The sequence below is a fragment of the Anopheles funestus genome, chromosome 2RL (assembly GCF_943734845.2).
Source record: "Anopheles funestus chromosome 2RL, idAnoFuneDA-416_04, whole genome shotgun sequence".
Taxonomy (NCBI): Eukaryota; Metazoa; Arthropoda; class Insecta; order Diptera; family Culicidae; genus Anopheles; species Anopheles funestus.
In genome coordinates, this window is record NC_064598.1 from 33,556,773 (window position 1) to 33,573,691 (window position 16,919).

The window sequence follows — 16,919 nt, forward strand, 5'->3', positions numbered from 1 at the left end:
CTTAAAACCTAAGAGCTATTGTCGTTTCAATAGTTAACCATCCAAAAATGGATGTCCAGTAGTGTCTAGCAATGAACCCAGACGGTGAAAAACAGAGCATTTTTAAGAATTTTCAAAACCAAAACTTTCTCATATATAAGAAGACTAGCGTGTCTATTTGAATGTATGTATAGTTATATTCAAAGAAAAATGAAAGAAAGTAAAATATATTGAATAAAATAAGCGTAATAATATTGTATACAATAAGCGACGTTTTTATCTGCCTTTCTTCGAAGTATTGCAAAAATCTAGTTTACGGTACCTGCTATCGTTTCGTTTAAAAGCATTGGACTCCAAAAACTTAAAAATATTTTGAAAGAAGATACATAACTCTAATATATTACAAAGCAAATTTTGATTACTATTTGTTTATAACAAAATGACAGACCTTTAAAGTTAGGCAAATGGTTTTTAACCAAAAATGTGCCCTATTTCGGGTATAGAACAAAGGCTTCCAGACAATTTCTGGGTACTGTTTTGCTAGGAATTGATTTAAAGAAAAATCCGTTTGAATATTAAACTTTGAATGCGGGTTTTTGGAGATATGTTTACTCTTTATTCTGTAACTTCGACATTTATCGATATATTGATTTAACATTTTCACCAGTTTCTCTTGAAACCTTGAGCTTTAAGAAAATGCTTTAAAATTTAAATCAATTTCTTCGTGAATGCTGACTGTAGATCCTTCCTTACGACGCTTGTGGATTGAATCCAGATTTAACTCGATTTGTTATTTGATAATCAAGTTAGTATCGTTAGGAATGTAGAAGAACTTTGTTTTTTTGGTAAATTAAAAAAAATATTTTTAAAAATTATGCCTCAAAATTTCATGCTATCGGTTATAATTTTAATGTTTTCTTTTTTAGCAATGTAAACTCTTCTCTATTTATTTGTTTTCAATATCATATGCATGTGTTCGATTTCATTCAAGTCTTTCTCCTTTTCCATTTCATCTCACTCATTTTAATAATGACGGTCACACCGGGTTTTGCTGATCAATATTTATTCCTCGCAACTTTAAAAATAAATAAACGCAAGTAAACGAAAGCTTGCCATTCGCTAGCACAATAAACACTCGGTCATCGTCATGATGCTATATTTATCTACCATGCGCCGTTTTGCTAGCGAACGCACTGCCCAGGATAAGCGACAATAATTTATTCTATTTTCCATCACCTTCAATGGGTGAAAAAAAAACAAACCCACCCATTAAGCGTTCATCGCCCAGGGTTGATGTGTTGGTGGTTTCCGTTTGGAGGCATACCGTCCGATCCAAACGTCGGAAACAATTCATGGTCAGACCTTACATCTGAATGTGGCGTCATCCACCCTCCCCAAAAACACTTAAGGGTGCACTGGTGTAAGTGGTCAACATGGGCATTTTCTTGTAGCTTTTTGGAACGCACACTAACGCCCCACAGTTGCCTGGCTACCAGTGTTTGGGTTTAGCTGACCAACAAACTGACGCGCAACTGACCGCGTTTTCACGCGCCTTGACCAGCGACCAGTTGGACGAAGCTTATTTGCCCCGAAAGTGAGTACGGCGGGACGGGGTAGAGGAAAACCTTCGTCGGGGAGCTTCGTGAAGAATGTAAACTTCCCCTTTTTTTGGAATGGGCTCAAGCAACCTGCAACAAAGCTATCCCAACAGATGAGAATGGGGCTGCATTAAAATGCTATTTACACTACGTTGAAGTAATTTTCACAAACATATTTACACGTCGTTTGCCGGAAAAAACGGGAAAATCTCTTTACTTTGCATACAAAAAAGCATAATCTTCACCCCCCGTTACATCCCCATCTCCCCGAAAAAGCTCGAAAGCCTTAACACCCCTTTTTTGTTGGTTGTTGGGGTGAGCTTCAGGGCAGGAATAGTGAGCAAAAGACAGCTCAGATTGGCAGCTCAGTATTTCGGAAGAAACAGTCTGCTTTGCGGGATGGGGGGAAGTTGTTTTCATTAAACACTACTACTACGGATGTTGGCTTTGCAACAAAACCTTGCCGCAGTAACCAGATTCCAGCACACCGGGTGTTGCGAATGAGATTATGCAAATATTTTTCCTTCGTCACACCCGCAATACGAGAGTGTGGCCAATTCTTTCGCAAAACTTTAGCTCATTGCCGTTTAGTTTACTTTACCACCATAGTGCCGGTCGTACGTGGTCGGGTAGGACGCGGGAAGGACTTCAGAGGACGCTTTTCAATCATTGGCATAACGGTGTGTGGCAAGTGTGTACATCAAAACCACACGCACCAGTACCGATACGTACGGTGTCAATCCTGTCACACCTGTGTGTATAAGTATCGTGTGTACCGTGCATGCACCTTTCGCTAGCAGTTAAGTCCTTCAGGGTAACTCATCGGTTACCGCCTTGTGTGCCAATGTACTCCACCAGACACGTCTCAGTTGGCAGGTAAGTGTACCGATTTGCCTTGAAATACTACACGCCCTCCCACAACTTCCCCCCTCCCACTACCACCAAATGGCAAAGGCTTCCGGGTGGTTTTTCACCTTTCATCGATGGCTGGGTTGGCGATGTTTGGCTGTTGGTACCGCTGACGACGGGTCTGCGTCCTTCGAGCGGCGAGCTCCATCGATGGTGGGCTTCGATTTTCTCCCCACCACTACTAGCAAGAGTCAGCCAACGCGGGGAAAACCCCGTGTTGCCTTTATATAGCGTCTTCTGTTTCTGCTTTTGGCCGCTTCATTCGGTGCTCCATTGACCTCCGATAGGCTGTCTCATTCTCGCATGGTACACCCCACATCCTTCCCCCCCAACCTGTGTGGGTGCTTAATCAATCCTGTCTATAAAGGGTCTACATTTGCTCGAAGGGTGCAATGAATAAGGGCACAGCAAGAATTGTGCCTACGGTCGGGTAGGCGTACAGGATAAGTTCAGTGGGACGGCAACTTGTAGTTTGAGATCGTAGCAAAAGGAAAAAAAAACGAAACAGGGTCTTACTAATACTGATGTGAGCGACCACCAGTGAGATACTACCACTAAGGGAAAGTGCAGAACAGAAGGAGAGAGAGACAGAAGAAAAAAAACAGACGCACCCTGTACCATTGGTGGAGACGCAAAGCTTCCGCTGTTTCGCTAAGGTCTTTCGGCTGGTCTGGTCGGTCGCGGGCTAAACTTTGGCTGCGAATTGTGTCAGTCAAAAGTTTGCTCCACTAGACGACGGGTGGATTTCACTTTCGGACCTCCGTGTGTATATGCCGTGCGGGCCGTGATTTCGTGCTGGTGCTTCCGCTTGGGCCTGTGTACTGCGATCGTGGTGGGTGTACGTGTGTATAAGTGTGAGTTTTGTGTGTGTTTGTGTGTGATAAGGGCACAATGTTGCCGATCGGTTAGGTTCGTGCGTATACAGTCCTATCGTTTTTAAAGGTGTTTTTTTAAAAGATGGCTGACTATTTGTTTTTTTCAAGTTAATGAAAGTTAATTTTTTTGTAAGAAATAATTTAATATAAATATTAAATGTGATATTGAGTGTTGGGAAAAATTGAAACCTAATTTAAGAACAAGTGTTAATTTTAAATCAGAATAAAGTAATGTAAATATTAAAGCAAAAAATCCAAATAGATAAGGTACCTTTGTAGTATAGTTGGTAGTATTAGTGCGTTCAACAGTAAACTTGTAACAATCGATTGAACATTAAAGTGATCCAAAAACCGGGTTACCGGCCTTGCCTGGAATAGTTGACCCAATTACTGTCCAGAACTCGCCATCCGGGATGTAGCATCGTTTGTAGCCGCGTGGTTGTGTTTGCTGTCGTGCTCCTGTTTTTTTTTGGGGGAGAATCCCCTTTACAGGGTTGTGTGATGTTGTACAGAATTGCCTTCAAATGGCTGCTAGTGTGTGTTAGCGCAAGAAAATGTAGTTTCAAGCGCGGTTATTTTTGACGTTTTCTTTAATCTAACTTAAGTAACACTGCGAAAATAGAGAAGAAAATAAAACACCCCGTTTTGGGGGAAAGGTGAGCAAAAAAAAGGCAGGCAAGTTTTCTCAGATTTTGGGCCACTACCAAACACTAAAATCACCAACTAAGTTTATCACCTTTCTTTGCAAATGCTACCACTAGTTTCGCTCTAGTAGCGGCCGAAGAAAAGCGAAAGGAAGCAAAAAAAAAAATCTTGTACAGCCGCACATCAGCAGCCACATTCCACCAGGCCTATCTAGGGCAATTCATTTTTCCTTCACGCGCTTTCACCAATTTAATATAGCCGCGATTTACACCGGACGGTGAATGATGAAGTACCGCGAATTTTCCTCAATTTGCAATTTGCGTCCTACGGGGGGTTTTTTCCTTTTTTTTCCTCACCTTTCGGATTATTCTTCCGAGCCGAGCCTTGCGTAAAAAATCTAGCTCAATTGCCTGCATACTGTTGCTTTTACAAAACAGTATCCTGGGCCGGATTTTTTTGTTTGCTTCCCATTTCAATTCTCATCCAATATTTGCTATGATTTCTTTTTCTTTTTTTGTGTAGACTTATTTTTTCTTGTGTCCCTCGTTTTTCGGTACGATGCGGTTTGTTGCTAGCAATTTTCTCAACAAAAATTGATTCAAACACAATCATCACGCTTGTTTCGGACTTTTGTACGGTGTACGGTACCTTGGGGTTGCAAAATTCTTTCACAGTTGTGCTGTTATTTTCCCCCTCCCCAGCCCCTTGTAACGCTTTTTTCGGTTGTGTTGGGGAAGTTAGAGACAAAAAAAAGGTGGCATAAGGATATGAAAAAATTGAACGAAAAGTTAGCAAGCCTTCGCTACTGCCGAAGTTCAAACAGAGTCAAGAAACCGTACTGTGGTCCTGAGCTAAGGAAGAGGAAACTCGTATAAACTCGCACACAAACATATATCCACCTGGTCTGCTGGGTGGTAACATCGGGTGCGAAAAACATTTGCATGTATGTGTGTATATGTGGCCGTTCGATGGCAATGTGTCGTGAGTCGGAAATTCCGGAATATCGAATTGACATCAAGCGATTGCCAGTTATTGGTGGGTAGGAGAGCACAATAAACAGTAGCAAGACGAAAAAACGAAGCGAAAGAAAAGGGCCCAAAAACAGTCAAAATGAACCAAAATTGGTATGTGTGTGTGTGTATGCCGGTATGGAAATCAACCATGTCCTTGCACAAACAGACAATCAAACGTATCCCAATGTGTGACTCGGGTTTTTTTTTCTTTGGTTGTTGTCTTTACTTTACTCACTTTGAAGCACATTTCTGATACTGGAAGGAGACATTGTGAACCGAATGTCGAAGCTGGCACGAACGAGCTTCGTTCCCACTGTAACGGGCAATATATTTTGCGTTATATATAAATATCGTGTGGGAAATATGGTTCGATGCACAAAGCAGCATTGGACACACCTGTACGGATGTGTTCGGAATGGGGAAATTGTGGTGCAAATAGTTTTGTTAGTTTTCATTTCACCGAACGAGGTGACAGGGAATTATTGCAAAAGTTTGAAGTATGGCAAAATTGCTTTGCTCTTTAGTTTTATTTTTCAAAAAAAATAGGGCTTCACAGCATTATTTTAATATTTTGCTTTAATATAGAAGGGACCGCAGTAGGTGGCACATATTCGGATGAATTATAGGCAAATTTCCATGTTAATAAGCTTTCGCACCTAAAGCTATGGTTGGGCGAGTTTTCTACACAATAAATAACTCGTTGATAATTATTCAACCTGCTGTAAACATCTGTAATTCATCCCCGGTGTATAATCAACGCACGGCTCGTAATAGACGATCGGAACACGCGTACACCGATACACAAACAATCATACGAAAACCCACTGGTACCCACAGGTTGGGGAGCTGGAAAAGGGGAAAGGATGGGAAAGGGAGAGACATTCGATAACACACCACCAACTCAAGCGTTTCGTATTAGTGGCTTGGACCTACTTTACATCGTTTCTAAATCGCGCTGCATATTCCTCCCAGCCAAATTGCTTCCTAAACCATCGGGGAAAACTTTTGCACATGTGTTTGCCATGCATGTACGTACCATTTGCCAACCCGCATCCGAAACAGCACCAGGCACAAGAAGCTTCCGTTGTAAATCTTACACCATGACTGGGAGATTCGTTCGTTCCCTTGTTTAATCAAAGCTAAGATTTATTCGAAACGATACCATTTTCCTCGGGCGATGGGAACCAACCAGCCTGGTAGCGGGCGATTGGAAGAAAGCTGAAGTTGGTTTAGTTATGAACCGATAGTGGTTCTGCTTTTTGCCGGTTGCTTCTTCGATTTATAGATGCGTTTTTTTGCTCCTTCTCTTTTTAATCTAATTGTGTTATATCAGATTGGAGTTGGGTGTTTAATAAGTTTAAAGGTGAGAATGAATTTTCATATCATTACTGTTGGTCGTGCTAAAGCTTCACGCTAGTTTTGATTTACATACTGATGAAGTATTTTTGTGTTTTAAAATACTTTCCGCTAATCTCACTAACGTGCCACCGTTGCTGATTCACACACAACAAAGGAAAAAAATAAAGCACAATAATCAAATAGCTCACCGAATACCAGGCACACGTTTCTAGGGTAGATTTGGATGAAATATTTCACCTCTCCCAAAAAAAAAAAAATCTCCCGTACAACGTTTGCGCTACCTCCCAGATGGACTAAACTTTTCGATGAAAATGACAAAACTTTTGGCCGTGCATATTCTTTCGGTTGCGGTCTGCTATTTGCAACATCAATTTGTAGCCCCGTGTGCCGCACAGTGGCTGTATGGGGGTAGCTTTGATGACTTTGGGGGCGAGAGAGAAAGGGAGAGGAATAAAAAAAAACACAGAAGAAACGTAAACAGAATACACAACATTAAAGCAACATACGCAGAAGAAAGTGATAGAAAAAGATGCAAGAAACAAAAAAAAACAAACACAAGAAAAACGCGTATAAAATATTTAGAAAAAGTTCAAAAGAAAAGCAGATGTAGCGCAAAGATGTAGATGAACGAAATGTGAATAGATTTGGCAACAACAACAAAAAAAATATGAAGCAACAACAAAAAGTTGTACAAAAAACAGAAATCGTCCAATTGCCAGGGGAGGTGGAAAATATTCATCATCTTGTTTTCCACCGTTGGTCGGTTGCGTATTCAGCTGCGAGTGAAATAAATTATTCATTTTCTACCCGCTGGAAATGCGGTAACATCGCGACGGTGGTGGTTCGGCTGTGATGGAAAATAACGCCATATGTAAGTTTTGCGAAGGCACAAAATGGGATTTGTCATGTCAGAGTTGGTCAATGTTGTTTGCATCCGAGATACGAATCTTACTGATGGACACAATGCTGCGGAGTGAGTTCCAGTGATTTATGATGCGATTGCAGCAGCGTTGGTTGATCGAATACATCCTGAAAAAAATATCATCCGAGAGATAAGATGTGATGATAGTTAATAATGAAAAGTCTTTGTAGCTCTTTTGTGTAAAAGATCTTTTCATTTTGGTTTAAAAATAGATGAAGTTTATTCTCAAACTTCAAACCAAACCACTCAAACTTTACCTCTTTAGCAATATAAACTTCGACCTTAAGCATCGATAATAGAGCTAAGTATCAAGAAGCACACAGAAATAAAAATAGTGATATTTTCACAAAAAAGCAGCTCCTGGTAAATGTCAGTCATATAATATTAGACCATTCATAAACGAATGAGAATTTCCAAGAATATCACTCAATACCATGAAATCTGGTAACGTTATCGTGGTTCGAGTTCCAGGCATTTTGTATGTCATGTGTCACATGACGGACGTTTTGCTTCAAATTCTGGACAGTATCCATGTTTCGTTATTTCTAGCCATTGGTCACACTCATCATCAAATATCGTAGTTTTCCAGTGATCATAATCTAAAATATTTGTTTTACATATAAATGCAATTTAAAATTCGTCTATCCGGAATGTAGAACAAGGAATTTCTGAATTCCGGACAATTTCTCAATTCCAGACAAAGTGACAGGAGAGTTTTTATGAACCTCTGCGTAAAATATGATAAAACACTATAGTGTTCACATCGGTAATTGTTTCAATAATGAATTCCATCGTACTCCGATGCAGTTGGTTCATATTAAAGAGAATTAATGATGAAATTACATTGGAGTATGAGAATGTCACTGGTGATGGATTGATGTACAGAAAATATTTATTCATGAAATAAGGGTAATCGCGAAAATTGCAGTAAAACATGGAAATCAAATAAAAATAATAAATGATATGATTTATAGTCTGTCTAGGAACAAATTTAGTAAAAACATGGAAAACGTCCGGAATTTGAAGATATCCGTTAAACCAAACAGAACGGCTTTATTTTTTTTTTCTACAATTTTTTTGTCCTGAGTTACAGGAAAACATATTTGACAAGCTTGACCTGAGACTATTTTATTATTTATTTATTCTTGTAAGAAGGGTCAGGCCGAACCTATATTTTACATTATAGAATTCGTAAGAATTGAATTGGGTGTACTAAAAAATATGGACAAGCAAGTGCGCGTCATGAACCTGTTCGCAATATTTCAGCTTAAACAGTGTTGAGTTCATTCCCAAGTATGACATTTTTAATACTAATTCCTGTTCGTTGTGAAGCCGTTTTCCCAAGCAGCTATATTGATGATTGCACATAAATAAAAGAGAAGTGCGCAATAGAAAGTCTCAGAAATAGAATGGATATTCTAATGGAACAAGGATTGTAAGCTATTTTTAAGCCAGTGACATGATGGTAGCATTTTAAAAAAGGTTACTGCAGAGAGTTGGTTGGAAAGTTTATGTGCGTTCGCAAATAGGAACTATTTTCGATTTTTTTGTACCACCGTTGGACGTCATTCGAAGGAGGATTGTAATGAAGCTTTTTCATCATTACGGTGATCTTGTTTAGCATAGTTTAGGTTTAATATTACCTCAGTAGAAGCCATCACACTTCCAACAATAGGTTTTTAACGCTAATATCACTCCATTGCACAGTGGGTAAAAGGCTGGCCAAATATTCTTAAAACTCAAAAGTGTATTTTCACAAGAAAATAATTTTCGAAACGTGCTTTTCTTTTGTTTTAGCTTCTGGAAGACTCTCTTCGACTCTTCTAGATGTTAAAGCTAACAAAGATCTATTATTGGCGAACCTAAAGTATTGCCCAACACAATCAAATAATCAAATCAATGAGTTAAGGGAACTTAGTAAAAATATAAAACTTTTCTATTCATAAAACACGAGTTAAAACAACGTTAAATCGTCTGAAACTTTACTCGCGCTGTACGACCTGATCGTTTTATATGATTTTTAAATTTTTTAAATTATCCCTTTTAAATTATAATATTATATTATTTTTTTTTTTTTAAATATCACCTATTGTTCCGTAGAAATAAATTTCGTTATTTTTAAATATTTAAATCACTTATAAATTTTAAAAATACTACACAATATAGTAGCTTTGCACCATGAGCGATAATTTTCGTTTGATATTATCTCCTGACAGCCCATTGTGCATTGGTCAACTAAAACTATACCCGATTCAGGTTTCCTATGAGTTGTGTAAATATACGCTTCACTCTTCAGAATGGAGAAAATAAAAATGTTGAAGAGTTTTTTTTGAGTGTCCACAAAATACTCTACTCTACTCTAGCAGATGCTTCAGTCTCGTACGTTATTTAGCAGCAGATCCAATTTTTTTCTTCGTTCTCCCACTCAGGAATGTAGTACCGGTGAAGGTAGAACATTACATCGAATCAACTTTCGTTTGGCTCTCGGTTCTCTTTTTTCATCCTCTTTCGATTTCACTTAAAAGCTTAGAAGAGCACAATTTTTTCCCTTCGTTTGGACGATTCTTTTTTGCAGCTATAATTCTTGTCATAAGAATATGAGTACCAGCAAAAAAAAACATACAAGAAATGGAACGAAAGTAATAGGAATTTATTAAAGATTTCCACCATGGCATGCTCACTTACGGCACAAATGAAACGGCGAGGTGTGGCAACATTTTATGCAACAAAAAAAAGGATGTCGAAACGTTTAGCTTTCATCTGCCAAGCGAGAAAATTAGAACAGCGACGAACAGGAGCGCTATCATGCTGCTTAGCGGATCTTCTTGTCTTGCATTGCTGCTTGCGTTATGCGATGCTCCGTTCTTTAGTAGTGGCGCTGTAGTGCGTCAGTGTAGTGCAGCAGTAGTTTACGGTACGGATCATATTACGCTTTCTTCCGGTACTCCCCTCCCGGGTACACTATACGCGCTTGACGTGCAATATGATGCCGGTGGATGTCTTAATTCATTTCCGGTTATATTTTGTCGAGACTTGTTTCTGTTTCTTCTGGTGCTTCGCCGACTGCCTGGGACCGGATGAAATGAACCGATGGATTAATAGATCTACTGGAATTTAATAACTTTTTTTCTCCTCTCTTTAGTGGCAATACTTCATACACCGATTCATGGTAGCCATGGCGGACACTGAAATGTTCGAAAAGTTCTAAAGAAAGCAGGATTGCACACAGCAGCACACTATGCAGAAAATTGTATACGAGCGTAGTTTTACACCAGGGAGTTCTTGCTAATAAAAAAGAACAAGTGAAAAGCTTAATAAAAAAGCTTATGAAGTGAAAAACTCCAAGTAATTTTAATCTCGATGAGAATTCTTTGTCTAAAGTGTAGAAATGAGATTTTTTCCACCGATTAAAAGCTCACCAAGTCTGCATGCACAGTTCATATTTTGAATAGTTTTATTAATTGTTAGTTAATTAAATTAATTACTCCACAGTAGATAAGAAGTATCTACTGATATTGCAACAATCTGATCTGATATTGATTAGTGTGCCAGCTAAATATCATACGAAGCTTTGCGTGAGTTGACTTACAAGCTATTGATTTCATCGAATCATAATTTTCCTTCTGCAAAACTGAGCTGCCATCGTACAATGGCGTACCGAGTGTCATCGCAGAACGACGTTCACCATCAAGAGCGGAAGTTCTATTGGCTTCCGACAGTTTTGTTCAATAAGTATCTTTCTCGAGTTGCCAGTATCCTGAACATTTAGCCGTTAAATCAAGCTCAACGCCAGCATAACCGGTCCGGTTGAACGATCGTTTGCTCGCATCAAATAACGCGCTTCCGGAATGGGTTACGAAGTATAAAAAGGGACGAATACACACAAACCACCAAAGTGGAGCGACTAGCACGAATATAATCCGACCATCGATTAATTAATGTATTTCATCGATTACTGGTCGTGATAGGGAATATGAGTACCGGACATTGGGTCTGCGAGTGGGTTAGTTTGTGATCTTTGGTCATCTTCAAACAAGATGGAACCGTATCCATAGTTTTTGGGGGGCAAATTGGTCTCTCGATGGTCCAACCATTGGTCTGTGGGATACCGTTTCGAACGGTTGTACGAGTACCTGATCCGGGTTTACTGTTGAGTCCATACTTTCCACTCAAGTTTAAAAAGGGCGGGGAGGCAGCATTCTGTAAGGCAGCAACATCCGAGTAGTAAACCTTGCTGGCACAACAGTTCCGGCAGCAACAGCAGCATTAGTGTAGTCTCCGGTGATTTATCACCTTCCCTCGGAGTGAGGTTTGTCCGGGGTGTTCGGAGTTCGGTACGACCGCAAGGCTGACCTCCTATTTAGGCACCCCGAGCGGTGGTTTGCATAATGAAGCGGCACACGGGCCTCGTTTTTCGGTGGACAAAACGAAGCGATCCAAAAGCGGGTTCTTCGATCGGAACGGAACACTTACCTGCAAGGGCGTACCGGCTGTTGAATAGACCCACTTGAATATAGGTTAATTGCTGGTACACACAGGTTTACTTTCGTTTCCTCACATCTTGATCGGTGCCTGGTTGGTTGGTGCCCATTTTGCCTGTCAGTAATCGGATGCATCGGAAAACGACTGGACGTATAGCCTTGACTCGCTTTTCTTAATCAGTGCCTCTGATGATGGTAAGGGAATCAATATTTATGTAGCACAACCGTGCAACCGGACCCCGGACCTGGCACTTGGTCATGTCTTCCGCACACCCGAGGTTGATGTGTGTGTGTGTGTTTACGACGAGGAGAATGTAGAACACCGAAAGTGTAACATATTTCAGACCACAGCCCTCCAAAAAGCAATCCGACCACTACTAATAGGGAAGGGTGCGATATGAAGGGTGTCTGTGCTGTCATCAGCACAAATCCATCGCTGACGTTCGCGCTATAGGCAACAAGAAGCGGGTCAGCAGCAGAAGTACAAACCACGGACACTTGCGTCCTTGAAGAGCTCAGTAAAGAAGCGATATTGGTGTGTGGCGTTGAAGTAGGGAAGGGACACAAAACAAGAGCGCCAAAATAATATCTGATCGCCATCGATAATGATGATAAATTAAACCCGCAGTTAATCGACTGTACAACTTGCATCTTGCAGCGTTTCTTTGGCTAATGTGCACCGGTAGCAGTATCGTTCTTTACTGCCGATGGCCACGTGGATGGTATTAATTACAATTTTGGAAGGAAAGTGGGACACTTGCAGTCGGTGGGGTTTTAGGATGCTGTTCACATATTCGCGCAGTTGATTGATGATTTTGTTCGGGGATTATCTTCGCAGCGGGGTTTATTTGGTGCGACAACACAAAACCTTAGTGTATTAAAGATTAAACGCTTGTGGATAGTTTTGTATAGATAAAAAAACGACACAAAAATGGAGTATTCTTGGGGAATTATTTTGGTGTAAAATATGCAATAGTTTGCCTGAGGAAAATATTTAAAGTTATTAGTTTTAGTTTAAGTATAGTTAAAGCTAAAAAAACTTTACATAAAAAGTGGACTACAAACCTAATTATATTAAATTATATTCAATAATATTAATTAATGTAAATAATAGCGTGAAATAATGATGTGTTTTCTTTTTGTAAAATCAATTTCCTGTTAAAAGCAAAAGTGAAACCAAGATTGAACGTTTCGTTTTGTATAGAAACATTTCGCTTTCGCGGGGTTAGCTTTTGTTTGTTTGTTTGTTATTTTGTCTTTGCTTCACAAAAAGTTGTAAATCAATAGTTCCCGGCCGAGAGGGCAAAAATTTTCGGTGTAAAGTGCAATTAGGTAATTATTTCTTCGCTGCTATCTCCCACTAAATGAGCATCCTAAATGGATAGAAACGGCCCCGGTGTGAGACGAACCGGTGTGTTGCTGAGTGTTTCGCGTCTGTCCCGACGTCCGGTGGCCGTGTGGAAGAAAATGAAAAGTGCTCTCACCCCGTGCCAGGACAGGGGCGATAAATGGAGCCACGAAGTGAACCCCGAACCCGCCGGCCACCCGTCGGTTCGCCTGTGAAGGTGAAGAAAAAGTCCGCCAAGCATACGGTCAAGTTTAAGGACCAGTGTGATGTGCGGGAAGACGTGCTGGTGGTAACGGTCGAACCACCGTCACCGTCACCCGGTTCACCCGAACCGACCCCGCCGAAGACGGCCGTAACGTTTGCGCTTCCGCCGCTAACGCCCGCGCGGCCGAAAAACGCCACCACCGGTGAACAGTCTGTTGCCGATACACGAGCGCTTCCGAGGAAGGTGGATGCGAAGGTGAGCCAGAAGGTGAAACCGGGCGAGCAACGGTTATCCGAAGGATGTACATCGCTAATGTACGCCTGCCAGCAGGGTCTTACCGGTGATATATTGAAGGAGCTGCGACAAAAGGTGAGATTTCGCATTCCCCGTCTCCCCCTCTTTCCACTTTCATTCTTTCCCACCCAAAACCATCTCCGTTTGCCTTATACTTTCAATCGTCTGCTATGCTTCTGGTCAGTTCATTCGTACCCGTACTGGACGAGTTGGGCAAGAAGATGTAGCCGTAGTTGTGCCCCATTCGTCACGCTGTTGCGTTTTCTTTTGTCATTGAAACGATTGGCCACAGTCTTGGAGACGTTTAAAATTTCCCTCCACTCCCGCAAAAAAAACTGTCAATGATCAAACCGGAACGATTCGGAAAGCTCGAACTAACTTTAATAAGCGAAATGCCTATTAAATCACTCGAACGTAGCAATGGTCCGTACAAAAAAACGGTATCATCAATCTAGATTTCCTAATCAGTTTTCCTAGTCCATGATCCACATGGGCAGAGCTGAATATCGTGCAAGTAGCTATCCGAATCCATTCGAATGGAATGACCTTGCGGAAGCGAATAAGTCAAGGAAAACTCTCTTCAACGATGTTTCAAACGAGCACTATACAAAGAAAATGGAAATAATGTGGTGAAATAAATCGAAATCGATGGCACGAATATAAACGAATGCTTTATTATGCTACAACAAAAAAAAAACAAATTTGTTGAGTTTATAAAGCAAAATTAATAATAAAAATAAAACTTTATCAATATATTTGACGTCTCAAGTGGGGGAAAAAATCACATTGAAAATGATTGTTAGTTTATTAAAATTTTCCCCCATTGCATAGAGCAAATGGAGACGCCCAGTCTTTCACTCGTTTGCAATTTTGTCAACCATATTTTTGTAATATAATTCAACACAATCTTCCATGAAACTTCGTACAAAAGCACCTACACCTACGGGCACCACTTATAGCAATGTTAAATGATATTAAACTTAATCTCTTTCCCGTGCTGTCACTTATTGCTAGAAGAAGAAAGAAAAGCACTTCGTGCAATGAAAAAAACCCTCTTGCGAAAACACGAACGCAACAAAGAACAAACGCAACAATCGTGCACTCGTGTTGCGCAACGCACGGCAAGCTGTGTGACGGGATAAATGTGGCTAAATTGTATAAACGGCAGCAAGCAATTGTGTATGTGTGTCAGTTGGTAGGGATCAAAATTAAATCAGATATTATTAGATTGGATTGGCCGTTTTGCCGTTTGCCATTGTGGCATTGTGTGAACTGTTTTCTTTCCAATTTTAACCAACCGAGCAAAAAAAGTTCCATGCTGGAACGGGGTACGTACACCTGTTGTTGTCATCTGTCACTGTCTACGGTTGGCATCAGGACACAGGCAAGCAAACTGTCTAAGACTGTACCGTTGCAGGCGCGAGGTGGCACAATTTGATCAAATACTCATACAATAAGTGGGCTGAATGGTTTTTTTTTGGGGTGGTAAGTGCTTCGAGAAAAATGACTGACAAATTATGAGATGTTTCAGTGTTATTAGATTAGGGGAGAGATTTTTGTGTGTTTGTACAAATTGTGAAAAATGTAGGGTTTTTTTTCCTTTGTGAGTAGCATTTGTTTTCCAAAGAAATTTTCCCTCCATTGTGTCCATATATTCCCATTTTGGAATTAGAATTAACATGAATTTCAATTCATAGATTGCTGCAAAGTGAATATTCTCTAAACAGCTTAGCTATTTGTTCAATTTCTTTTGAACCATTTACAGCAGTATTCAACCAATTAAAATAATTTCAATACACAAACGTGCAAACGGAATCTCTTATCTTCTTTTATCGGAAAATCATAGATTCTGATCGTTTATGCAAACTCACAAATGACTTTGTGTTTCAATTTAACATCATATCGTTCGGGTCGTATGTCATTGGCAAATAGAGCGCAGGACGTAACCGGGAAGGAGGGCGAAGGAATCAAGGATTTATCAGTCACTTTCATCCAAATATCAAACGAAGCAAATACTGGCGCATACGAGCTAAAGTGGAAACAGCTTTTACAGCATTCCATTGGTGCGTGTGTCAACAAATAGAAAGATTACATCAAACATCGTTTACCGTTGCGCTTCCGGTGCTTGTAGCTATTTATCGTAAGGTATCTTATCGTTCAACGATGCCGTATTGTATCGGGGTATGGATGGAGTGCTTCACACACATACACACGAACATGTCGATGACTTCTGGTATGCGAATCGTAATCGGGTTCGATCGATGCACACCGAACCACTCCGGTGCCGATGAAAAAGCCCTCCATCACGCTTCCTGTAGCAGCAGCAGCAGCAGCAGCAATGTCAGTAAGCATCCTTATCGTTGCATCTTTGCATCTTTGCCTAAGGCCGCCCTGGATGGATCAAAGTGGTAGCTCGCAGAATACTGGAATGTGGCCACAAATGGAAGTGTGGCAAAACGATACATTCTTTGCATGAATGTCCCCTCGCCCCCCCGGGGCAGGGCGGAAAAGGCAGCAGCAGCATACACCGTACAGAGCATTTTATCGATAATCTTTCGCTTTTATGCTTCAAGCTTTACATGCGCATCTTGTGAATTGGTACAAAATAAAAAAAAAATAAAGCTTGTACCCTTTTGTTGTGAAGTTGTGGCTTCCGCGAGCGTATGCAGTGGCAAAGGTTCATATTTTAACAGTGCTACCCGTAGCTTCCGATTACGGCTATGGGACAATCACTTTACATGCGTTTAACCAAACGAACTAAGTCGTGAAAGTTGTTAGAGCCACTTTGCAAAGCAAAAGGGAAAACTGTTTCAACGAGCGCAATTCAATCAATTTTGCATGGGTGTGAAGTGAAACATTTGTTTGGATGATAGTCGTCTTGCAAAGGGATTGATCTTGTTCGGATGCTCTTATTACAAGAATCGAGTTAATCTATGGCAGGGTTGTGCTATATGAATCTCATAAAAAGAGTCATTCAAAAAGAATATTTAGTCAAGAATAATTCAAATGGTGAATCGACTATCAAAAGATTAATGAATCCTTGAAGATCTATTAATCCTCAAAGATTAAGATATCCTCAAAGATTCATGAATCATTAAAGAATTATGATTTAAAGAATTTTTGTGATGTAATTATGTTATGTATTGGGTTTCAGATTTTTTTGAAATGGTTTCAGAATTGGTTCAGAAATGAAATGGACAATGTGTAGAAATAACCCAGTGTGTAGATGATAATGGCGTCGGGTTTTACACGAATGTAATGGTATGAAATCCCACATGGGGTCGTATTCTC

General features: G+C 40.3%; 1 protein-coding gene across 4 annotated transcripts in view; it reads left to right on the forward strand.

Moving 5' to 3' along the window:
- Positions 1 to 3,057: 3,057 nt before the first annotated feature.
- Positions 3,058 to 16,919, forward strand: part of LOC125766083 (ankyrin repeat domain-containing protein 12-like) — a 31,192-nt gene continuing 17,330 nt past the window's right edge. The window contains exon 1 of one of the 4 annotated variants that reach the window (XM_049431676.1): positions 3,058 to 4,017. Coding sequence is in view for 3 of the 4 variants with exons in the window: in XM_049431677.1 (XP_049287634.1) it covers positions 13,290 to 13,703 (414 nt within the window). In the remaining variant the exon portion in view is untranslated. Of the gene's footprint in view, positions 4,018 to 9,432; positions 13,704 to 16,919 lie in introns of those variants that run through there. The other 3 variants (XM_049431677.1, XM_049431675.1, XM_049431674.1) reach the window with 3 other exon arrangements.